This window comes from Oratosquilla oratoria, chromosome 42 (assembly GCF_046742065.1).
Source record: "Oratosquilla oratoria isolate Oo_2021 chromosome 42, ASM4674206v1, whole genome shotgun sequence".
In the NCBI taxonomy this organism is placed as follows: Eukaryota; Metazoa; Arthropoda; class Malacostraca; order Stomatopoda; family Squillidae; genus Oratosquilla; species Oratosquilla oratoria.
This window is the reverse complement of record NC_134818.1, coordinates 18,678,660-18,701,301: the sequence shown is the minus strand read 5'-3', so window position 1 is coordinate 18,701,301 and position 22,642 is coordinate 18,678,660. Positions and strand designations below refer to the sequence as shown.

The following is a 22,642-nucleotide window of genomic DNA, read 5'->3' as shown; positions in this document are numbered from 1 at the left end:
TTCCCTTCCTCTCTTAACTTCCTTTCAAAACATCTTTTTATTACTTTAAAAAATTTCTACCTTCCTCCTCCCCCATTTTAAATCTGCTCTCCTTTTTGCCTCCTTCACTTTATATTTTGGTTTTCTTTTTTCCTTGTACTTCTCATATGTTTCTCTCATCTTACTTTGCAACCAATCCCTAAATACTTGCTTCCTCTCTTCTACTACCTTCTTCACTTCATCATCCCACCACTCACTACCCTTCCTCCTATTCCCTCCCATCCTTCTTGATCTACATACCATCTTTGTACACCTTGCCACTCCCTCCTTGAAACACCCCCATTCCTCTTCCTTTCCTACCTCTACTCTATCCTTCACCACCTCCCACTTACTTCAACTTATTTCATTCCTGCTCCTTTTCCCTTTCATTTAAACAGTTTACTCAAGCATCTCTCTACCTTCTGCTCTTTTCCTCTTTCTCCAACTATCCTTCACTCTTAACTAACCTTCCACCAAAAAATCGTCTGATATTCCCCCACTCTCCCTTAAGAATATGGACATCCAGAACTCTTATTATTCTCCTAAACGCCATATCAACCACCCCCTATGTGCAATTATGCTTGACTTTTTATCAGACACTATGTTAGCTATCTTCAATTCTCTTTCTGAATGTCTCAACCATCAGCTCTCCACTATGATTTTTATCTGGCATTGGTTCATCCCCTCCCCTAGTACCGAGATCTCCCAATACTACTAGACATTCCTCCTAAAACTCTCTAATCACTCATTTAAATCTATCCAAAAATCCTCCCTTTCCTCTACACTCTTTTCACTACCAGGCCTATATGTGCTTACAGACTTACATCTTCCCAATTAAAGAAACTTCCTTCCACTCCACCACACACTTTCCCATCTCCTTACTTAATAAGAGCCACCCCTTCCCTCCCTCATCCTCTCCTCACTCCCAACATCCTCCACACTATGCTCCCAAAATCAAAGTCACCCCTCCCTTTCAACTTAGTTTCACTTAATGCCAACACATTCATCTTCCTTCTCACAAACATACTGCCCTTTTACTCTCATATGTGCCATGCCCACATACATTAAAAGATCCAAACCTTATGGTTCTGGTTGGAAAACTCCCAGACCCTCTTATGCTTTGACTTACCATAAAAATATGGTTACAGAGAGCCTTTTTATGACCCACATGGGAAAACTCTGTGCCGGTATTCTTTCTTCCCTGTACCACAGGGGACAGAGGCAAAAATGGAAATATCTACTCAAAGTTGTACAAGACAATATCAAGAGAGACAGCATATAGTAGCATCATTTCTATGAGTGGAGGTTTCCTCTAATACACACAAAATTATGTGCAACTGTGGTCCATAGAGGCATCTCATATAGTTCCTAAAGTATCAGCTGCATGCTAATGAGCAGTTCATATTGCACAATAACATGCAGCCAATACCCCAGATATGATGATTGATGCTAAACAGTTATTGCCTCAAATTATAACTACCTGCAGCCTCACAGTGAATGGCAACCGTCCTTGGGACCTACAGATCAGAGAAGAAATTTTGGATTGCTGTCAGTATTGTATCAGTGTAGGATAGTTTCTATGTAAACAGCTCAAAGCAGTAAAAGGGGAGAGATAGCAGATTGTCAACTCTCTACTTGTCAAAAGGTGTAAGAAATGCAGATAGCGAGAAATCCTGGCCCAGTCCAGAGACTTCAGTGTCAGGCTCTCCAGGCTGGACCTCCTGATGGAGGTGAAGGGGTTGATGGGTTTTGGAAATGTGCAACTTCACTGCCTATCTGACAGGGCCACCACAAGCATGTACCAGTCACTGATTTCACACATACCCTTATAAAGTGTGGCCAAGCCAAAGCACACATCCAATTTATACACAATTATGACCCATTTAATACCTCTCCCATTTCAGCACCTCAAAAATAACAAAGACACCCCTATCATGTGCCACACCAATTGGGTCAAAGGCAATGCAGTGGGGCACAGTTCTTCCACAATAAGGGCCAACAGCTAGAGCTGGTTTACCCTCACTGCTTCATCATATGGCATCTTCCACCTAAAATAATATATAAAGTAGATGTGAACAACATGACCCTTCATCCATAAGGAGAAAAAAAAAGTGTTGGATAGGTGAAAGGTGGGTGCGTGCCTTGGCTGGCTACTTTCCTTATATGAGGGAAGAGGCCTTTGATTTAGATGAAAAGATCCTTTCATCCATTCAAAATCTCCCTCTATTCACTGTTATCTTTTGCACTCTCTTCCCGTATATCATATATATATATACACAAGCCGCGGGCTTCGCCCTTCCCGACTTCGCCAGTGGCTTGGCTGCGCAAACAGCGGCCTACGGCTGCAGCTTTCCGCGTTCTAATCCCTCGTTTTCCCCTTCGGCCTCGGCCTCGGGGCGGAACCCCAACACGGGATCCCCAGCACGAAGAAGAACGCAAAGAACACGAAAGAATGCGAAGAAGAACGCGAAGAAGAAGAACGCAAAGAACACGAAAGAATGCGGAGAAGAACGCGAGGAAGAAGAACGCGAAGAAAAAGAACGCGAACAACAACGCGTAGAACAGGAACGCGAGGAAGAACGTGAAGAAGAACATGAAGAATAATACCACCTGACCCCGACTTACCCAAGCACTTTTTCAAGAATATTTTTAGGACAAAGTGTCACCGTAATACCACCTGTCCACGACTTCCACAGCGTTTTTTAGAAGAATATTTTCATTTAGACTTAATTTTTTTTTTTTTTTTCCCTGATTGTGTGAACCAAATTTGTTTGATCTCATGTCCTCTCAATGCACTTAATGTACACCTAGGTTTCTTAATCAGCTGCCACTTCTGTGGATGTTTGACCCCAAGATATAAACCCACTTCAGGAATTGGTCCTGGACATAAAACACCAATTCCTGAAGTGGGTTCATGTCCTGGGCCCAAATGTCCACACAAGTGGCGGTTGGCGAGTACTGGATTAAGAGACCCAGGTGTATGTAGATTCAGTTTTTAGGTTATTGTCATGAACTTCCCCTCTCAGAGGCAGCTAGGTCAATGCCTACTTACAGAGGACTTTTTGAAGCAGGGAATTTAATGCAGTATGCCTTACTACAAATTCAATTGTTAGGCATGATTTGAACTGCTTCCACTTTGACTTTTACTACGTGTAGCAACACTTGGCTAGCAAGCATCCCAATGTGTATAGAAATAAAGGTAAAAAAAATTAAAACACAGTTTTTAACCTTAAAGTCCTAATTTTCATATAAACATCTACATAAAATTTACATACATCTACTAAGGGCTTTTTCTACCCTTAAAAGGGAGGTAGCCAAAGTCAAAAGCATAAATCCACTCCCACCCATTTCATCCCCACATATTCCACTCCCTTTAACCATCTCTCCCTCCCTCTTTTCTTGGCTCCTATAACATCTTATAACATCTATAATTGCACTTAGCATATTAAGGCATACATTTGCACTATGAGTGAAATTTGACATTCAAAAAATATATACAAATAATATGGATCATAAAAAAGATATATTACTTTCAAGTATACACTACACACATTCATACTATTCCTTAAGATATCTTTGTAAATGCAATACTGTAAAACAATATTTCAATTATATATTAGAATTGTACTATATTCTATGAACAATTTTATCAAAAGTTCTTCAAAAGAATGCAAAAATATAAAATCTTTGGTGCAATTATTTATATCCTACAAAGGCTAAAATTTTGTATGCAATACAGACTACAGCTCCGCTTTCATTAAAATGTTATACAAATACATCACAATTCTAATACTTTTTTACTTACATACCAAAGGCCTTTTCCCCTTTATAAGGGGGTGGCCAAGTCAAACCACACACCTATTTCATATCCCCTTTATATGATAAGGTCAATGGGAAAAACTTTACTAGCACCTGATAATTTGTCCTTTGGTAAAATTCTGAGCTTGAGCCTATTCAGGCAACCAATCAGTAATATCTTAACATGTAATTTATCCATCTTTTGCATGGTTCTTTCAAGTTCAATGGCAGAACACTAATTCTCATATCTACCCAACTCAATCTGTTACCCCAGGTCTCTCTCAGAAGGGGGACACATCCTGCAAGTAGCCATCCACAGCTACGCTAATTTACAAAAACACTAAACTTTCATTGCCTACTTTTTCTTCCCTTGTTCTTCCACTTGGGTATACATACCTCAGCAGGCCTAATTTGGGTTTCACCCTCAAGGATTAGTATATTCATGGCCTTGTGAAGTAGATATATTCCAAGTAGTCGTCGTGCCCTATTGCGCCAAGTACTTGCTGGCCCATAAAATGTCCCTTGAACACAATTAAACAAATTCTGCAGCCCTGTGGAGTGTACATAAAAAAATTTCAGAACTAAGAACTTTCAAAGAACTGTTTAAATATACATCAACTAAAGGAAATGCATTCACAATTTTTGTGAAAAAAACTGAAATTAATTACCTATTGCAGAAATCATTACAGCTTCTCTTGTCCAAGCTTCAACAGGAATGGTGTTATGGAAGACATGAAGTGACACAACCCCAAATCCACTTGTCCAAATCTCTTGTATCTTTTCTAATTTTTTGTTTGCCTTTACAACAAAATTTAGAGTTAGGGAGTAGCCAAATACACATACACATTCACAACTCTTCTTTGCAAATGATGTGAAACTAATAAAGAGAGTAAGTACAGAGAAAGATTGTAAATCACTACAAAAAGACCTGGACAAAGTCTGGGAATGGAGTCAGAAGTGTGAAGTGAATTTCAACATCAAGATATGTAGTACAATGGAATTTGGAAAAAGTAAAAATAGAATATTGGGTCAATATAAAATTGGTACAAAGTTAAAAATGTTCAACTCGGAAAGGGACCTAGGAGTAACTATCACCAATGACATGGCACCAGACAAACATATCAACAAAATAGTCGGAGAAACTTTTAATTTATTAAGATCAATGAAAGTGGCCCTTGACTACATGGATGAAGAAATGGTAAAAAATATATTAGTTACATTGATAAGAACAAAATTGGAGATGCTGCAACACTAAGGACACCCAGTACTAAAAAGAACATAAAGAAATTAGAAAGAATTCAAAGAGCAACAACAATGATGACACCAACACTACAAATTGACATACAAACAAAGATTGGATAAACTTGAACTACCAACCCTGGAACAAAGAAGAGAAAGAGATCTACTACCTATCTACAGAATTATGAAAGAGATGGAAGTCCTTGATAGAGAAGATTTACTAAAGTGGGATAAAAGAAAAACAAGAGGACATGAAAATAAACTTTAAAAGGATAGTTACAGAAGAGATCTGTAAAAGAATAGTTTCCCACACAGAATGGTAGATATTTGGAACAAAATGAATGAGAAAACCGTGAGTGCAAAAACTATACAAGAACTTGAGATCAAACTGGATGCTGAAAGATACAAAAGCAGGTCACTATGAGCATAACTCCCTTCCCATAAAACACAACTAGGTAAATACAACTGGAAAAATGTTACAAGTGGAGTTCCTCAGGGTTCCATTCTTGGACCACTTCTATTCATATATATAAATGATATAGACCATGGACTAAAATCTACCGTTTCCAAATTTGCTGATGATACAAAACTGTGCGGAATGGCAAATGATCACTAAAACCAATTAGATACTGTATTCAAGAAGATTTAGATCAATTACAGCAATGGTCTGAAAAGTGGCTAATGAAATTTAACACAAGTAAATGCAAGGTAATGCACATAGGTAAAAATAACAGTAAGTATGATTACAAGTTATTTGGAAATTCGTTAACAAAAGTGGATAGTGAAAAAGATCTCGGCGTAATTATCAGTAACGACGTCAAATCTTCCAAGCAGTGTATTTCAGCCTCTGAGAAAGCAAATAAGATTCTAGGACTGATTGCGCAATCTTTTGATTTCAAAAGTCCATCACTCATTAACAAGCTTTATAAATCGTTAGTTCGTCCACATTTGGAATATGCTATTTCCGTATGGTCACCGAATCTCATTAAAGACATTGACAAACTGGAAAAAGTACAATGGCAAGCCACAAAACTGATTCCAAATATCAAAAATAAATCGTATGCAAATCAACTAAAACATATGAATCTGTTTTCCCTAAAAAAGCGTAGACTCAGAGGTGACTTGATACAGGTTTTTAAGATTCTAAAGGGAATTGACAACATCAAAAGTGACAAAATGTTCACATTGAATGAGAATCAGACAAGAAACAATGGTCTCAAACTGTCCGGAAATAGATTCAATTTGGAAGTAGGTAGAAACAACTTTGCCAACCGTGTAGTTAATGAATGGAATAAACTTCCAGCACAGGTAGTGCAATGTAGTTCAGTTCAAAGCTTTAAGAATCATTTAGATGAACACCTAAGCAAGACGCTGTACATACATATACCAAGGCTTTTTCCCCCTTCCAAGGGAGGTAGCCAAAAAGGGAAAGGCATAAAAACACTCCCACCCATTTCATCCCCAAATACACTCCACACCCCTCCCACCCTTCCTCTCATCTGAGCACCTCCTGGATGACGGGTCATCCCTGCACCCCGCCCACCGCCCTGGGTCAGAAGCAGTGTCGCAAGACACAGTACATCCACAGCAAGGCCGCTTCATTTAATCGGCGACCCCCCCTCTCCGTCCCCCTTTGCATATAAAGGGAGGACGGGGAGAAATCCCTTCGGGCTGCGTCAAAATTTACTCACACATACTACCCCACCCCCCCGCCCATTCCTCCTCATGCAATCACAACATCATCCATATACAACCATTCTCCACTCACCTCTGTCTTCCGTCCTCTCCCTTCCTTCCTCAACAGACATTCCCCTCTTCCCCAAAGCCCCCTTCACCCCATCCATCCACCTCATCCTAGGACGTCCCCTCATGTTCACTCCCTCCACATCTGCCTTCCATACCTCTTTTACTAGTCTTTCTTTACTCATTCTTTCCATGTGTCCAAACCATCCTAATATTCTTTCATCAACCCTCTCTCCCAAATCCTTTTTCACCCCTGTTCTCCTCCTCACCTCCTCATTTCTCACTCTATCTAGCCTAGTAACCCCCACCATACTTCTCAGACACCTCATCTCAAACACATTCAAACTCCTTCTCTCTTCTTCTCTTATGTTCCACGTTTCTGCCCCATACAGTGCTGTTGGCACAATCACTCCTTCATACAGTCTCCTCTTCGCATCCATTCCCAAATGTCTATTTCTCATTACACTCTTTAAACCACCAAGGCATTTACTCGCTTCTCTCAATCTACATTCTACCTCCACCTTCACTCCACCTTTTCCTGCTACACTTGCACCCAAGTATCTAAAACTATCCACTTCCTCCAGTCGCTCTCCCTTAATGTTCACTTCCAGTCTACTGCCACTTTCACCCCTTGTACATCTCATCACCTTACTTTTACCCACATTTATCTTTAGCTTTCTTCTATCACATACTCTCCCAAACTCTGCCACCAGCTTCCTCAATCCCTCCTCTGACCCTGCCACAAGCGCAGTGTCGTCCGCAAACAACAGCTGGCTCACCTCCCACTTTTCTCCATTTTCTTTAACCATCTCCAATCCCTGACTCACTACCCTAGCATTCACCTCTCGCACCACCCCATCCATGTATAAGTTGAACAGCCAGGGCGACATAACGCATCCTTGACGAAGTCCCACCTTTACTTCAAACCACTCACTCTCTCCATTTCCAATCCTAACACATGCTCTACTACTCACATAAAAACTCTTGACAGCTCCCAAAAGCTTTCCTCCTATCCCATAAATCTGCATAACCTCCCACAGTGCCTTTCTGTCTACCCTATCATAAGCCTTTTCCAGATCCATAAAACCCCAAAAAACATCCTTCCCCTTTCCTATAGCTTTCTCACATATCTGTCTTACCACAAAGATCTGATCTACACAACCTCTACCAGTCCTAAAACCACACTGTTCCTCACCAATTACTCCTTCTGTTCCTCTCCTAATCCTCTCAATTAAGATTCTCCCATAAGCCTTCCCTACTACACTCAACAGGCTAATCCCTCTGAAATTACTACATTCACACTTGTCCCCTTTTCCCTTGTAAAGAGGAACTATACAGGCACTACTCCAGTCCTCCGGTACTCTACCCTCTCTCCAGCAAACATTAAATAATCTTGCCAACCAGTCCACCATCACTGAACCTCCCTTTTTCAGACATTCTGCATGACATCCATCCAGACCAGGTGCCTTACCTGCTTTCATCATCTTTACAACTGCCTTCACCTCATCCTTCCTTATTTCTCCTCCATTCTCCTCACTCATCACTCTCATTTTCTTCGTATTTCCCACTGCAGCTATCTTTCCTTCCCTATCCTCCTTCACATTCAGCAACTCCCTAAAATATTCTGCCCATCTTCCCCTCACTGCCATCTCTTCCATTATCAACTCTCCATCTGTACCTTTTACCTTTTCTTCCCTACTTGATTCGCCTCCTCTTCCTCTCTTAATTTCTTTCCAAAACATCTTTTTATTACTTTCAAAATTTTCTGTCATACTCCTACCCCATTTCACATCTGCTCTCCTCTTTGCCTCCTTTACCTTTTGCTTTACTTCTCTTTTCTTTTCTTTGTACGTCTCATATGACTCCCCTGTCCTCTTTTGTAACCAATCTGTGAATGCTCGCTTCTTCTCTTCTACAACCTTCTTTGTTTCCTCATCCCACCATTCACTACCCTTTCTTCTATTTCCCCCTGTCCTTCTTGTTCCACACACCATCCTTGCACACTTTAAGACTCCCTCCTTGAACCATCCCCATTCCTCCTCCACACCCATCTCTGCTCTATCCTTTACTCCCTCCCACTCCTCCTTCAGCTTCTTTTCGTACTCCTTCTCCTTTTCCTTTTCATTCAAGGAGTTCACTCTAAGAACCTCCCTACCTTTTGTCCCTTTCCTCTTTCTCCATCTATCCTCCACTCTCAGCTTACCTTCCACCAAAAAATGATCTGATATTCCCCCACCCTCTCCCCTTAGCACATGTACATCCTTAACTCTTCCTATCATAATCCTATTTACCACTACATAATCCATTAAAGCTCTATCTACCACCCTTCCCTCCACCACCCTCTCCCATGTGTACTTATGCTTGACTTTCTTCCGAAACATTGTATTTGCTATCATCAACTCTCTTTCTAGACACATCTCCACCATCAACTCTCCACTACGATTCTTTCCTGGAACTCCACACTTCCCAACCACTCCATCGATTGGACCATTTCCCACTCTAGCATTAAGGTCTCCCAGTACTATTACATTGACATTTCTTCCTAAACCCTCTATGCACTCATTAAAATCTATCCAAAAGGCCTCCCTTTCTTCCATGCTCTTCTCACTGCCCGGCCCATATGCACTTACAAAGACCCACATCTCCTTTCCCAGTTTCACCTTCATCCACATTATCCTTGAGGAAACCTCTTTCCACTCCACTACCCCTTTACCTATCTCCTCACTTACTAGAATAGCCACCCCTTCCCTCCCTCGCCCTCTCTTCACTCCTGATAACCTCCCACTTACACTCCCAAACATACACTCACCCTTCCCTTTCAACTTAGTTTCACTCAAAGCCAACACATCCAACTTTCTTCTCACAAACATACTACCTATCTCTTCCCTTTTACTCTCATCTGTACCACATCCACGCACATTAAAAGACCCAAACCTTAGGGTGCTGGCCCGAGGCCCGCCAGCACCCCTTATGCCTTTTCTTTTCGATTTAGGAAGTTGCCCCTTGGGGCTACAGGGAGAAGGATGCCTAGTCCCTCTCCCCGTCCCTTTCTTCTCGCCTCTTACGATCCAAGTGGGAAAACTTGGTGGCAGTATTCTTTTCCCCCACCACAGGGAATTCCCCCAATCAGAAAGAGAATACTCAGAGAAATGGTACAGGACAGCAACAAGGGGTTGGGGGACAGCATAACGGAGGGACAGTAATGATTATAATTTATTTTATACTATTTGTTTTTGTTTTGTTATCATTTGTCTGTTTGATTTTCATTTATTATTAGTTATATGTCAATTTATTATCATTTACTATTTACCTGTTTGTTTATCATTTAACTATACCTATGCATTTATTTATGTATTTTATTTGTTATTTACATTATTATAGTTTTTATTTATTACTTTATTGTTATCATTTTTTTTCGCACCCGACCTAGATATGGACCAAAAGGTCTCCTGTCGGCATGCTCTGCCTTTGTAATCCTTTGTAAAGATATACCGAAAACCTCTTTCTTGTGAGGTCGTGGCCTAGCCAAGGCATACATCCACCCTTCACCCATCTCACACCTATTCAACACATATTTGTTGTCCCTTCTATCTTAAGGGGATCGTCCATCAGAAAATCACGAAAAAAAAAAAAATTCTGAAAATATTTCCTCTAAAAGTGTTGCTCATAAGCTATCTCATGGCTGAGTATGGAAGATCTTGATTTTTACTATCTAAAAAAAAATATAATACAGTACCCCCCCCCACCCTACTGTGGCTGGGTTGTGTGCGCTGCGTACTGCATATTATGTTTTCTGTTGTTGCATATATTTGCTAACAAAAGAAGCTGTGTATTTTGCACAATATTTATGTTTTTGTATGATAAATAATAACATACGATATGGCAACAGGGACCTGACTGCATACCAAACAGTATGAATCGTCCATCAGAAAATCACGAGAAAAAAAAATAATAAATCTGAAAATATTTCCTCTAAAACAACCAGTGATGCTATAAAACAGCTTAGGATGGCAGATAAAGATCGTCTGTCACCAAAGATGCATCGCGCCAAGAAAAGGAAAAGTGCACACTTGGAACCTGAGCAATATAACCCTGGTGGATACTAACTGGATTCATCATATAAACCTGTAATTAATCAATAGCATACAACAAAGAGTAGGGTGGTGCCTATGATACTCTTTCAACACCATGACATCCTAAATAATGAAAGGGGACCAGTAACCATGAACAAAAAATCTATGACACTCATTCCTGAAAAACTTGATTTTTGCACATTTAACTTGATTCATATCCAAAACGCCTTCACTGATTTTCAACTGCAAATCCTTTTCAGATTCAGCATAATTGGGAGAACATTTGGAGGCAGATTTATGTCCTTCTGTCAAGGAATAGTAGGAATTTTTCATATATACATTTCGTTTTTGTTTTTTTTTGCTTTTTTCATCAACTTACTTTGGATTTTTTTTTCTCATAACAGACTGATCAGAACATTATAATTCTGCCTCCGTTTCTTCATCTATCTTAGCCCATTATAAAGACAAAAAATAATCAATATCCAGTCAAAGTTCTATCCTCTGAATCAATTTCAAAATTTTCAAAAATTACCCCTCGAAAAAAAAAATCACAATAAAAAAAGTATAAGCATAAATGACTTGAAAACCCGGTGGTATGTTCTCTGAGACAAGACAATTACTAGGAAAAAATCTCAGCCACTTTCACCCCAAACTAAAAAAGTTAAATTTTCTAATGGACGATCCCCTTAACTTCTTCTGGATGAAGAATCATCCCTATCCCCCATGCACTACCTGGGTCAGAAACAATGCAGCAAGACAGCACCTCCACAACAGAACCTGGTTAACCCACCCCCCACACTCCAACTTTTTTGATATACCCAGAAGAAGAATGTTAGTATCACAACATCATCCTTACCATTTCCTTTGTCGTAATTGCTTCATACAAATGACTGTATGGGCGTCCTTGAGATCCCTTTCCAATGTAGAATATAGATGAAATGAAGAGTTCAAATTTTTCTTCTTCTGACAGCATAGATGCCCTGGTGCAAAATAAGAATTTTTTAATTGAAAAAAATATAAATAATGAATCAATTAATTTATAGCCTAAGGTATTTGACCCGTCAGGTTACCCCATAATATCACTCATCTACCTAGTCATGATGAAGAGGGGGGTGTTGCCAATTTAATGAAGCGGCCTTGCTGTGGATTTGCTGTGTCTTGCGACTGCTTCTGACCCAGGGCAGTGGACAAGATGCAGGGATGACCCATCATCCAGGAGGTGCCAAGATAAGAGGGAGGGAAGAGCGTGAAGGGGAGTGGAGTGTGATAGGGATGGAATGGGTGGGAGTGGTTTTTATGCCTTTGTTTCTTGGCTACCTCCCTTGTACATACATACATACATATACCAAGGCTTTTTCCCCCTTACAAGGGGGGTAGCCAAAAAGGGAAAGGCATAAAAACCACTCCCACCCATTCCATCCCTGAATACACTCCACACCCCTCCACCCTCCCTCTTATCTTAGCACCTCCTGGATGATGGGTCATCCCTGCACCTTGTCCACTGCCCTGGGTCAGAAGCAGTGTCACAAGACACAGCACATCCACAACAAGGCCGCTTCATTAAATCGGCGACCCCCCTCTCTGTCCCCCCATGCATAAAAGGAGAAGACGGGGAGAAATCCCTTCGGGCTACGTCAAATTTTGCTCAGACATACTACCTCACCCCCCATCACCACCCATTCCACCTCATGCATCACATCATCATCCATATACAACCATTCTCCATTCACCCGTCTTCTGTCCTCTCCCGTCCTTCCTCAACTGACATTCCCCTCTTCCCCAAAGCCCCCTTCACCCCATCCATCCACCTCATCCTAGGATGTCCCATCATGTTCACTCCACATCTGCCTTCCATACCTCTTTTACTAGTCTTTCTTCACTCATTCTTTCCATGTGTCCAAACCATCCTAATACTCTTTCATCAACCCTATCTCCCAACTCCCTTTCCACCCCTGTTCTCCTCCTCATTTCTCACTCTATCTAGCCTAGTAACCCCCATCATACTTCTCAGACACCTCATCTCAAACACATTCAAACTCCTCTCTTCCTCTCTTATGTTCCATGTTTCTGCCCCATACAGTGCTGTTGGCACAATCACTCCTTCATACAGTCTCCTCTTAGCACCCATTCCCAAATGTCTATTCCTCATTACACTTTTTAATCCACCAAGGCATTTACTCGCTTCTCTCAATCTACACTCTACCTCCACCCCCACTCCACCTTCTCTTGCCACATTTGCATCCAAGTATCTAAAACTATCCACTTCCTCCAGTCACTCTCCCTTAATGCTCATTTCCAGTCTGCTACCACTTTCACCCCTTGAACATCTCATCACCTTACTTTTACCCACATTTATCTTCAGCTTTCTTCTATCACACACTCTCCCAAACTCTGTCACCAACTTCCTCAATCCCTCCTCCAATCCTGCCACAAGCGCAGTGTCATCCGCAAACAACAGCTGGCTCACCTCCCTTGTAAGGGGGGAAAAGCCTTTGGTATATGTATGTATGTACCTAGTCATCCTGAACTGTTGCCTCACGACCAGCAACTGGTCCCACACAAAATATACATACATACATATACCAAAAGCTTTTTCCCCCTTACACGAGAGGCAGCCAAAAAAAAAAAATAATAATAATAATAATAATAAAATAAAATAAATAAATAAAAAAGGGCATGAAATTCACTCCCATCCATTCCATCCCCACATACTCCACTTCCATTCATCCCACTTCCTCCCTCTTATCTTGGCACCTCCTGAATGACAGATCATCTTTATACCTCACCCATTGCCCTGAGTCACAAGCAGTGTCACAAAACACAGCACATCAACAGCAACACTGCTTCATTAAATCGGCAACCCCCTTCTCCATGCCTATATGGAAAAATGGAGAACACAGGGAGAAATCACTTCAATCCCCCACCCACTCACCCTCATACATCACAGCATCATCTATACACAACCATTCTCCATTCACCCCTATCTTCTGTACTCTCCCATCCTTCCTCAACAGACATTCCCCTCTTTCCCAATGCCCCTTTTACCACATCCATCCATCTCATCCTTGGTCACCCTCTCATGTTCACTCCTTCCACACATCTTTTTACCTACATACTCCACTCCCCTCTACCCTCTTCCTTCCCTCTTAACTTGGTACCTCCTGGATGATGGTACAATGAAAAAAATTATTATTCCAATCAATCATCTTTAAGAGGTATAAGTGTGCTAGATAAAGAGGTGCTTGTTTCTACAAGGAACTTTCATAACAAACACAAAGTGTAAAAGTTTAAATGCACATTCAATCAGACAACCAAAGCATGTTTATGGTAATCTTTTAATTTGCATCAAAGATGATATTTTTGTGAGTAAAAGAAGCAGCATTTCACTACAGTGGTTATCTTTATCCAACTTATATACCACTTATTACTTCATCCCAATTAGAGTGTTAGTCTCTTATCACTACTCTCATTTTTCTTTCTTGCAAAAAGTCTTCCATCCATTTAAGTAGTTTGCCCTGTATTCCTCCTTCAGTTTCTAATTTCTTAAGCAACTTTTTATGTGGTACTTTGTCAAAAGCTTTTTTTAGGTCCAGAAATGCACAATCAGCCCATCCATCTCTTTCTTGTATTATATCTATTAGTCTTGAATAGAAACATATTAAATTGGTGACGCATGATCGTCCTTGTCTGAATCCAAGTTGCCTTGGATTTAGCACGTTGTTGTTTTTTTCTAAATACCCCGTCTGGGGTAGTGGTTCCATGTTATTGTGGCAAAGTAGCATGCAGTTGATACTTTAGGGTCTATATGGGGCTCCCCTACGGACCAGAGCCACACATCAATTTTGTCTGTGATGAGGAAAACTCTGTTCATAGAGAAATTATGACACTTTTATAATACGACTGTCCCTCCGTTATGCTGTCCCCCAACCTTGTTACTGTCCTGTACAATTTCTCTGAATATTCATTTCCTTTTTCGCCTACCTTCCCTATGGTGACGGAAAAGAATACTGCCACCAAGTAATTCCACTTGCATCATAAGAGGCGAGAAGAAAGGGATGGGGATTGGGACTAGGCATCCTTCTCCTTGTAGCCACACAGGGGACATTCCTAAAAAAAGTACATTTGTAAAGGCATAAGAGGGTCTAGGAGTTTTCCGACCAGCACCCTAAGGTTTGGGTCTTGGATAGATTTAAATGAGTGCATAGAGGATTTAGGGAGAAATGTCAATGTAATAGTACTGGGAGACCTTAATGCTAGGGTAGGAAATGGTCCAATTGAAGTAGTGGTTGGGAAATGTGGAGTTCCAGGAAAGAATCATAGTGGAGAGTTGATGGTGGAGATGTGTCTAGAAAGAGAGTTGGTGATAGGAAATACAGTGTTTCGGAAGAAAGTCAAGCATAAGTACACATGGGAGAGGGTGGTGGATGGAAGGGGGGTAGATAGAGCATTAATGGATTATGTAGTGGTAAATAGGATTATGATAGGAAGAGTTAAGGATGTACATATGCTAAGGGGAGAGGGTGGGGGAATATCAGATCATCTTTTGGTGGAAGGTAAGTTGAGAGTGGAGGAGAGATGGAGAAAGAGGAAAGGGACAAAAGGTAGGGAGGTGCTTAGAGTGAACTCTTTAAATGAAAAGGAAAAGGAGAAGGAGTACAAGAAGAAGCTGAAGGAGGAGTGGGAGGGAGTGAAGGATAGAGTAGACCTAGGTGTGGAGGAGGAATGGGGATGGATCAAGGAGGGAGTCACAAAGTGTGCAAAGATGGTGTGTGGAACAAGAAGGATGGGAGGAAATAGAAGGAAGGGTAGTGAATGGTGGGATGAGGAAACAAAGAAGGTTGTAGAAGAGAAGAAGTGAGCTTTCACAGATTGGTTACAAAATAGGACGAGGGAGTCATATGAGAGGTACAAAGAAAAGAAAAGAAAAGAGAAGTAAAGCAAAAGGTAAAGGAGGCAAAGAGGAGAGCAGATGTGAAATGGGGTAGGAGTATGACAGAAAATTTTGAAAGTAATAAAAAGATGTTTTGGAAAGAAATTAAGAGAGGAAGAGGAGGTGAATCAAGTAGAGAAGAAAAGGTAAAAGGTGTAGATGGAGAGATGATAATGGAAGAGAAGGTAGTAAGGGAAAGATGGACAGAATATTTTAGGGAGTTGCTAAATGTGATGGAGGATAGGCAGGGAAAAATAGCTGCAGAGGGAAATGCTAAGAAAATGACCGTGATGAGTGAGGAAAATGGAGGAGAAATAAGGAAGAAGTGAAGGCAGTTGTTAAGATGATGTAAGCAGGTAAGGCACCTGGTCTGGATGGATGCCATGCACAATGTCTAAAAAAAGGAGGTACAATGATGGTGGACTGGCTGGTTATTTAATGTTTGCTGGAGAGAGGGTAGAGTGCCAGACGACTGGAGGAGTGCCTGTATAGTTCCACTTTACAAGGGAAAAGGGGACAAGTGCGAATGTAGTGGTTTCAGAGGGATTAGCTTGTTAAGTGTAGTTGGGAAGGCTTATGGGAGGATCTTGATTGAGAGGATTAGGAGAGGAACAGAGGGAGTAATTGGTGAGGAACAGTGTGGATTTAGGACGGGTAGAGGTTGTGTAGATCAGATTTTTGTGGGTAAGACAGATATGTGAGAAAGCTATAGGAAAGGAGAAGGATGTTTTTTGGGCTTTTATGGATCTGGAAAAGGCTTAAGACAGGGTAGACAGAAAGGCACTGTGGGAGGTTTTGCAGATATCCGGGATAGGAGGAAAGCTTCTAGGAGCTGTCAAGAGTTTTTATGAGGGTAGTGGAGCTTGTGTCAGGATTAGAAATGGAGAGAGTGAGTGGTTCGAGGTAAAGGTGGGACTTCGTCAAGGATGCGTTACGTTGCCCTGGCTGTTCAACTTATACATGGATGGGGTAGTGCGAGAGGTATGCAAGGGTAGTGGGTCAGGGATTGGAGATGGTTAAAGAAAATGGAGAAAAGTGGGAGGTGAGCCAGCTACTGTTTGCAGATGACACTGCGCTTGTGGCAGGATCGGAGGAGGGATTGAGGAAGCTGGTGACAGAGTTTGGGAGAGTGTGTGATAGAAGAAAGGTGAAGATAAATGTGGATAAAAGTAAGGTGATGAGATGTACAAGGGGTGAAAGTGGTAGTAGTCTGGAAGTGAGCATTAAGGGAGAGTGACTGGAGGAAGTGGACAGTTTTAGATACTTGGATGCAAATGTGGCAGAAAAAGGTGGAGTAAAGGTGGAGGTAGAATGTAGATTGAGAGAAGCGAGTAAATGCCTTGGTGGATTAAAAAGTGTAATGAGGAATAGACATTTGGGAATAGATGCTAAAAGGAGACTGAAGGAGTGATTGTGCCAACAGCACTGTATAGGGCAGAAACATGGAACATAAGAGAGGAAGAGAGGAGTTTGAATGTGTTTGAGATGAGGTGTCTGAGAAGTATGATGAGGGTTACTAGGCTAGACAGAGTGAGAAATGAGGAGGTGAGGAGGTGAGGAGGAGAACAGGGGTGGAAAGGGAGTTGGGAGATAGGGTTGATGAAAGAGTATTAGGATGGTTTGGACACATGGAAAGAATGAGTGAAGAAAGACTAGTAAAAGAGAGGTATGGAAGGCAGATGTGGGGGGGGGGGGAGTTAACATGAAGGGACATCCTAGGATGAGGTGGATGGATGGGGTGAAGGGGGCTTTGGGGAAGAGGGGAATGTCTGTTGAGGAAGGACAGGAGAGGACAGAACACAGGGGTGAATGGAGAATGGTTGTATATGGATGATGTTGTGATGCATGAGGTGGAATGGGTGGGGGGATGGGGGGTGAGGTAGTATGTCTGAGCAAAATTTGACGTAGCCCAAAGGGATTTCTCCCCGTCCTCTCATTTTATGCATGGGGGGACGGAGAGGGGGGGTTGCCGATTTAATGAAGCGGCCTTGCAGTGGATGTGCTGTGTCTTGTGACACTGCTTCTGACCCAGGGCAGTGGACAAGGTGCAGGGTTGACCCGTCATCCAGGAGGCGCTATGATAAGAGGGAGGGTGGAGGGGTGTGGAGTGTATTCAGGGATGGAATGGGTGGGAATGATTTTATGCCTTTTCCCTTTTGGCTACCTCCCTTGTAAGGGGGAAAAAGCCTTGGTATATGTATGTATATACCTTACCCATCTACTTTTGATAATTCACAAATTTTTGCTATTGTACTTGTTAGAGAGACTGGTCTATAGTTAGAAGGGTCTTCTTTATTTCCCCCTTTATATATAGGTACTATATCTGCTCTTCTCTAATCTTTTGGAACTTTTCCTTCTTTCAAGGAACTGTTTATTATGCTATGTATTTTGTCTGCCAGTTCATTTCTGCATTCTTTCAAAATCCAGTTTGCTATTTCATCTGGTCCATGCGATTTTCTGACATCAAGATTACTCAAGTGTTTTATTATTTCATTCTTTGTTACTTCTATTTCTTTCATAGGGGAGACTTTCTCCTCCCATTTTATCTCTCCAGGTTGTATGTTCTCCCTTGTAAATACTGATTTAAAATGTTTTTTCATAATTTCTGCCATTTCTATTTTCCTCTGTGTATTCAACTCCTCCTTGTCATAATTTCTCTAATTAATGTTTGTTTTTCAGTTTGTTGTTTACAAATCTGTAAAATAGTTTTGGTTGATCTTTTCATTTTTCTATGACATCTTTTTCATATTTTCTCTTTTCCTCTCTGCACACTTGTACATATTCATTTCTATAACTAGTATATATTTTACATTTTTCAGGTCTTTTCTCTTTCTTCCATTTGGTCCAAGCTTTATCTCTTTTGTCTTTTAACTCCCTACAACTTTTGTTGTACCAGCACTTTGCACTTTACATATTTTTTTCTTGCTTTTGTCTAGGGACATACTTTTCCACTCCTTTTTTATAAATTGTTGTCAAAATATTCCATTTCTCTTCCACTGTTGTTTCCTCTTTGTATATTCTTTCCCAGATTTCTTTTTGAAAGAATTCTCTTATCTGATAAAAAAAAAAATCATACATCAATCTTCCTTTTCTATATTGTTCATTTCTTTTCATGTATTTTTCCTCATTTAGTTCCAGTTCAATCAATATGTGGTCACTTTTATTCATTGGTGTCTTGTATTCAATCTTTTCTACTATTTCAGGTTCTGGTGTGATTATTAGGTCTAGTTTTGATGGTTCTTCTTCATTTCTATACCTAGTGTTCTCTTGAGTCCATTGTGTTATTGTATGGTCAATAATCATCTCAAGTAGAACATTTCCCCATGAGTCATCTCCACCCTTTACTGCCATCTCTTCCCAGCAGACTTCTTTGCAATTAAAGTCGACCATTATCAATATTCTTCCTTCATCTTCCATTCTCTTACTTAATGTTATCCTTGTGTCTTCTAACATAATTTTATGTTCTCTTCCCACGAGGCTGTTTTTGGAGGTACATAATCTATTACAAACTTTCTACTCTTCTTATCTCTGTCTTCCACTTCGATCATAATCATCTCTACTTTATTCTTTCCATATGTGACATTCCTCATGTTTGTATCCTTCTTAGTAAGGAACATAACTCCACCCCCTTGTTTTGTCTCTCTGTTTCTAATCCAATAATTATATGCACCATGTCCTACACTGTTGGGTGGTAGTGGACCTTTTAATTTTGTCTCTACAATTCCCATTATGTCTGGTTCTTTTTCCTTCAGATAATCATTCAGTTCATTCAATCCTGTTATTAATCCATCTATATTTGTGTAAGACACTCTTAATTTTCTGCTACTTCTATTGTATTTTCTGTTTCCCTTTTGTTTTTCTCTGTTATGTACAAGTTCCTCACTTTCATATTCACTACTCTCCAATGGAATTCCTCTTTTTCTGACTCTGATCTCATCTCGTCTTTTTCTTTAGCTTCTTGCCTTTTTGTCTTCTCCTCTCTTTCCTCTTTATTCATTTCTCTTTTTATCCATACCTTTTTATATTGTTCACTGTCTGCTAGTTTCCCTGTTTTTGCTAAGATATTCTCTGCTGTCGTTTGTGACCTGAATTGAACCTTCATTGGTCTGGTCTTATCTGTACTATATTTCCCGAGCCTACACATTTCTTCAATTTGTTTCCCAATTTCAGGTTCATCTTCCTGAACTAATTCTAATAAACTGTTTACTTTTTTTCCTCTTTGATTCTTGTGGTTCTATTTAGATTATACTTCTCTTCCATTCCTAATATAATTATACATTTCTTTTTATCTGCTAAGTCTCTTACTATATTCTCCTTCTGTCTCATCACTTTAATAACTGTGTCTTCAGTTTGTTCTTTCATCTGTTTTACTATATCATTAAATGCAATTTTGTTGTTCTCTTGTGCTTCTTTTGCTATTTATTCTTTATTCTCTTTATTCTTCTTCTTCAATTCCTCATTCTCACCTGTTACTTATTTTAACTGTCTTTTTAATTCTTCTATTTCTTTAGTTAGTTTTTTGTTCACCTTCTCTAATTCTTTCAATTTTTCAACTCTCTGCATGATCTGTGTTAGTTCACCATACCTATCCTCCCAATATTTGACAATTTTCTCAAGTTTTTCTTCTAGGCTTGCTAATCAGGGAGGGTTGGTTTCCCACCCTCATTAAATCCTTGGAAATTGTTATCTTCACCTTCCATTATGCTGCTCTTATCTATATTTCTGATCTTTGCATTTTTGTTAATCCCTTCTTCATCACTAAATTCATCCAGCCCGTGTTTGTTTACATGGCATCTGCCTGCCTGGACCAAGTCCTCCCCTTCCTCATTTCCTTCCATTTCCCTCAGTAATCCCTCCCCTTCTCCTTTTTCCTCACCTTCCCACTACACCATGAGCTTTCCCCTTCCCTATAAATACAAAAAGGTACTTCCTTGACTTTGAGATCCACAAATATTTCCCTTCTTCTTCGGAGCTCCAATCTTCGCCGTGAATCAGTCTATGTGTGTGTTTTAAGGAATACAATCATGATGATAATGGTTTAACATCAGCAACTCCCCCCTACTAGAGGTCTAGGATGGTGCCCCTTATAGAGGGCTTTGTAGCATGGAATTTAATGAACCATGCCCTTGGTTTAACTATACCAGTGGTAGGGTTCGAACCACCATCCCCTCAACCTTCGCTGCAAGTAACAACACCCTAACCCACTCAGTCAGTGAGCTTCCAATCATACTTACCTTGAGGTAAATTCATGAGTTATCCTTGGATCAAGGAGGAGGTAATTGAAACAGCGTTTGCAGGTTCCATCTCGCCAATATCTGCTCTTGTCAGGCTGGAGAAATGGTTCCTTCATCTCATCTTCTAGACTTCCCACTTCATCTAGATCTAAGTACTTTATGTCTTGCAGTGTTTTTTGTAGCTCTCTCGGATAGTTTGCGGATACTTAAAAAAATATATGAATAAATAAAACATATATAAATTTTAAAAATTAGTAATCTATTGTCTTTAAGCTTAACATACTCATCATTTAACTGCTCTCTAGGGACGGGGGGGGGGGGGGGTCGCCGTTTTAATGAAGCAGCCTTGCTGTGGATGTGCTGTGTCTTGTGACACTGCTTCTGACCCAGGGCAGTGGACAAGGTGCAGGGATGACCCGTCATCCAGGAGGTGCTAAGATAAGAGGGAGTGTGGAGGGGTGTGGAGTGTATTCAGGGATGGAATGGGTGGGAATGATTTTATGCCTTTTCCTTTTTGGCTACCTCCCTTGTAAGGGGGAAAAAGCCTTGGTATATGTATGCATGTATGTATTTCTTATCTATCTTTAACATCATACATACATACATATCAAAGGACCTATTCTCCCTTAATAAGACAGATGCTCAAGTCAAAGAATACAACCATCCCACATCAAATAAAACAAATACATGAAATCTTTTGAAGAATATTGGTTAATGAATAAAATCATGTCATCAAAAGAAAAAAAAAAGTGCTGGCATTAGACAAACCTACCCCAACATTACAAAGAAGCTCAAACTAGCTACAGTGAAAAAGGAGGAAATCTAGAAAATATTACCAAATTGATAATATTAAAAAGTAAATAATTTTCATACTCTACAGCCTAGAAGTTCACATTACATTACATCATTTATATCTCTCATCTTTTTACCTGGCTTCTCTGGTGAAACATTCCTTGTTGGATTTTTTCTGAGGCGCATCAAATGTCTCTGATAAACAACCATAGTAGTGCTTGTAATGGGGCCTGGTGATACACCCAATGCTTTCAAATCCTCCATTAACTGTCCGGAATCCATTAAGGCTATGCTCTCCGTCAAAGATCCAATACTATCTTGTGTTTCCTCTATGGATGTTTAGAAGAAAAAATATGTAATTACAAAAAACACAGATTATGAATGAAGTGACAAGGTCAAAGAGTAGGATTCAAGATAACTGAAGAAAGATTAATAAACTTAGTATAGTCAGGCAATTAAACCCTAAGAGGTTGTTAAACTACATCATTAGAGTCTGCATACATATGCACCCATGCCTCACAGAATACAATATCCTCATATAAAGGGCCATAATATAAAACTTAATACTTAGTATTTGGTCACCTGAACTCCAGAATAAGCTCAAAATTCCCTATTCAAATAAATTTGTTGCCCCTGGTCCCTTTTCAGAAGACCTATAGCCTTCAGTTAAACAGCAAGTCACCTTTCTTTGGTAGTGCAGCCTCATATTGTAAACTATTACATTCTCAAATTCTCTCAGTACTTCAGTATCACTATAACTTTCTATAACTTCTTTAGACTTAATCCCTAAAGTTTACAGATCCCAAAATTTACTC

At 40.3% G+C, this 22,642-nt stretch overlaps 1 protein-coding gene across 3 annotated transcripts in view; it reads right to left on the bottom strand.

Moving 5' to 3' along the window:
* Positions 1 to 3,634: 3,634 nt before the first annotated feature.
* The window catches only part of LOC143021768 (uncharacterized), a 54,603-nt gene continuing 35,595 nt past the window's right edge, over positions 3,635 to 22,642 (bottom strand). For all 3 annotated transcript variants that reach the window (XM_076179481.1, XM_076179482.1, XM_076179480.1), the window contains 5 exons: positions 21,965 to 22,156; positions 21,036 to 21,240; positions 11,728 to 11,851; positions 4,485 to 4,614; positions 3,635 to 4,367 (listed from right to left, as the gene is read on the bottom strand). In XM_076179481.1, coding sequence (XP_076035596.1) covers positions 4,165 to 4,367; positions 4,485 to 4,614; positions 11,728 to 11,851; positions 21,036 to 21,240; positions 21,965 to 22,156 — 854 coding nt within the window. In that variant the 3' untranslated portion in view covers positions 3,635 to 4,164. The remainder of the gene's footprint in view (positions 4,368 to 4,484; positions 4,615 to 11,727; positions 11,852 to 21,035; positions 21,241 to 21,964; positions 22,157 to 22,642) is intronic.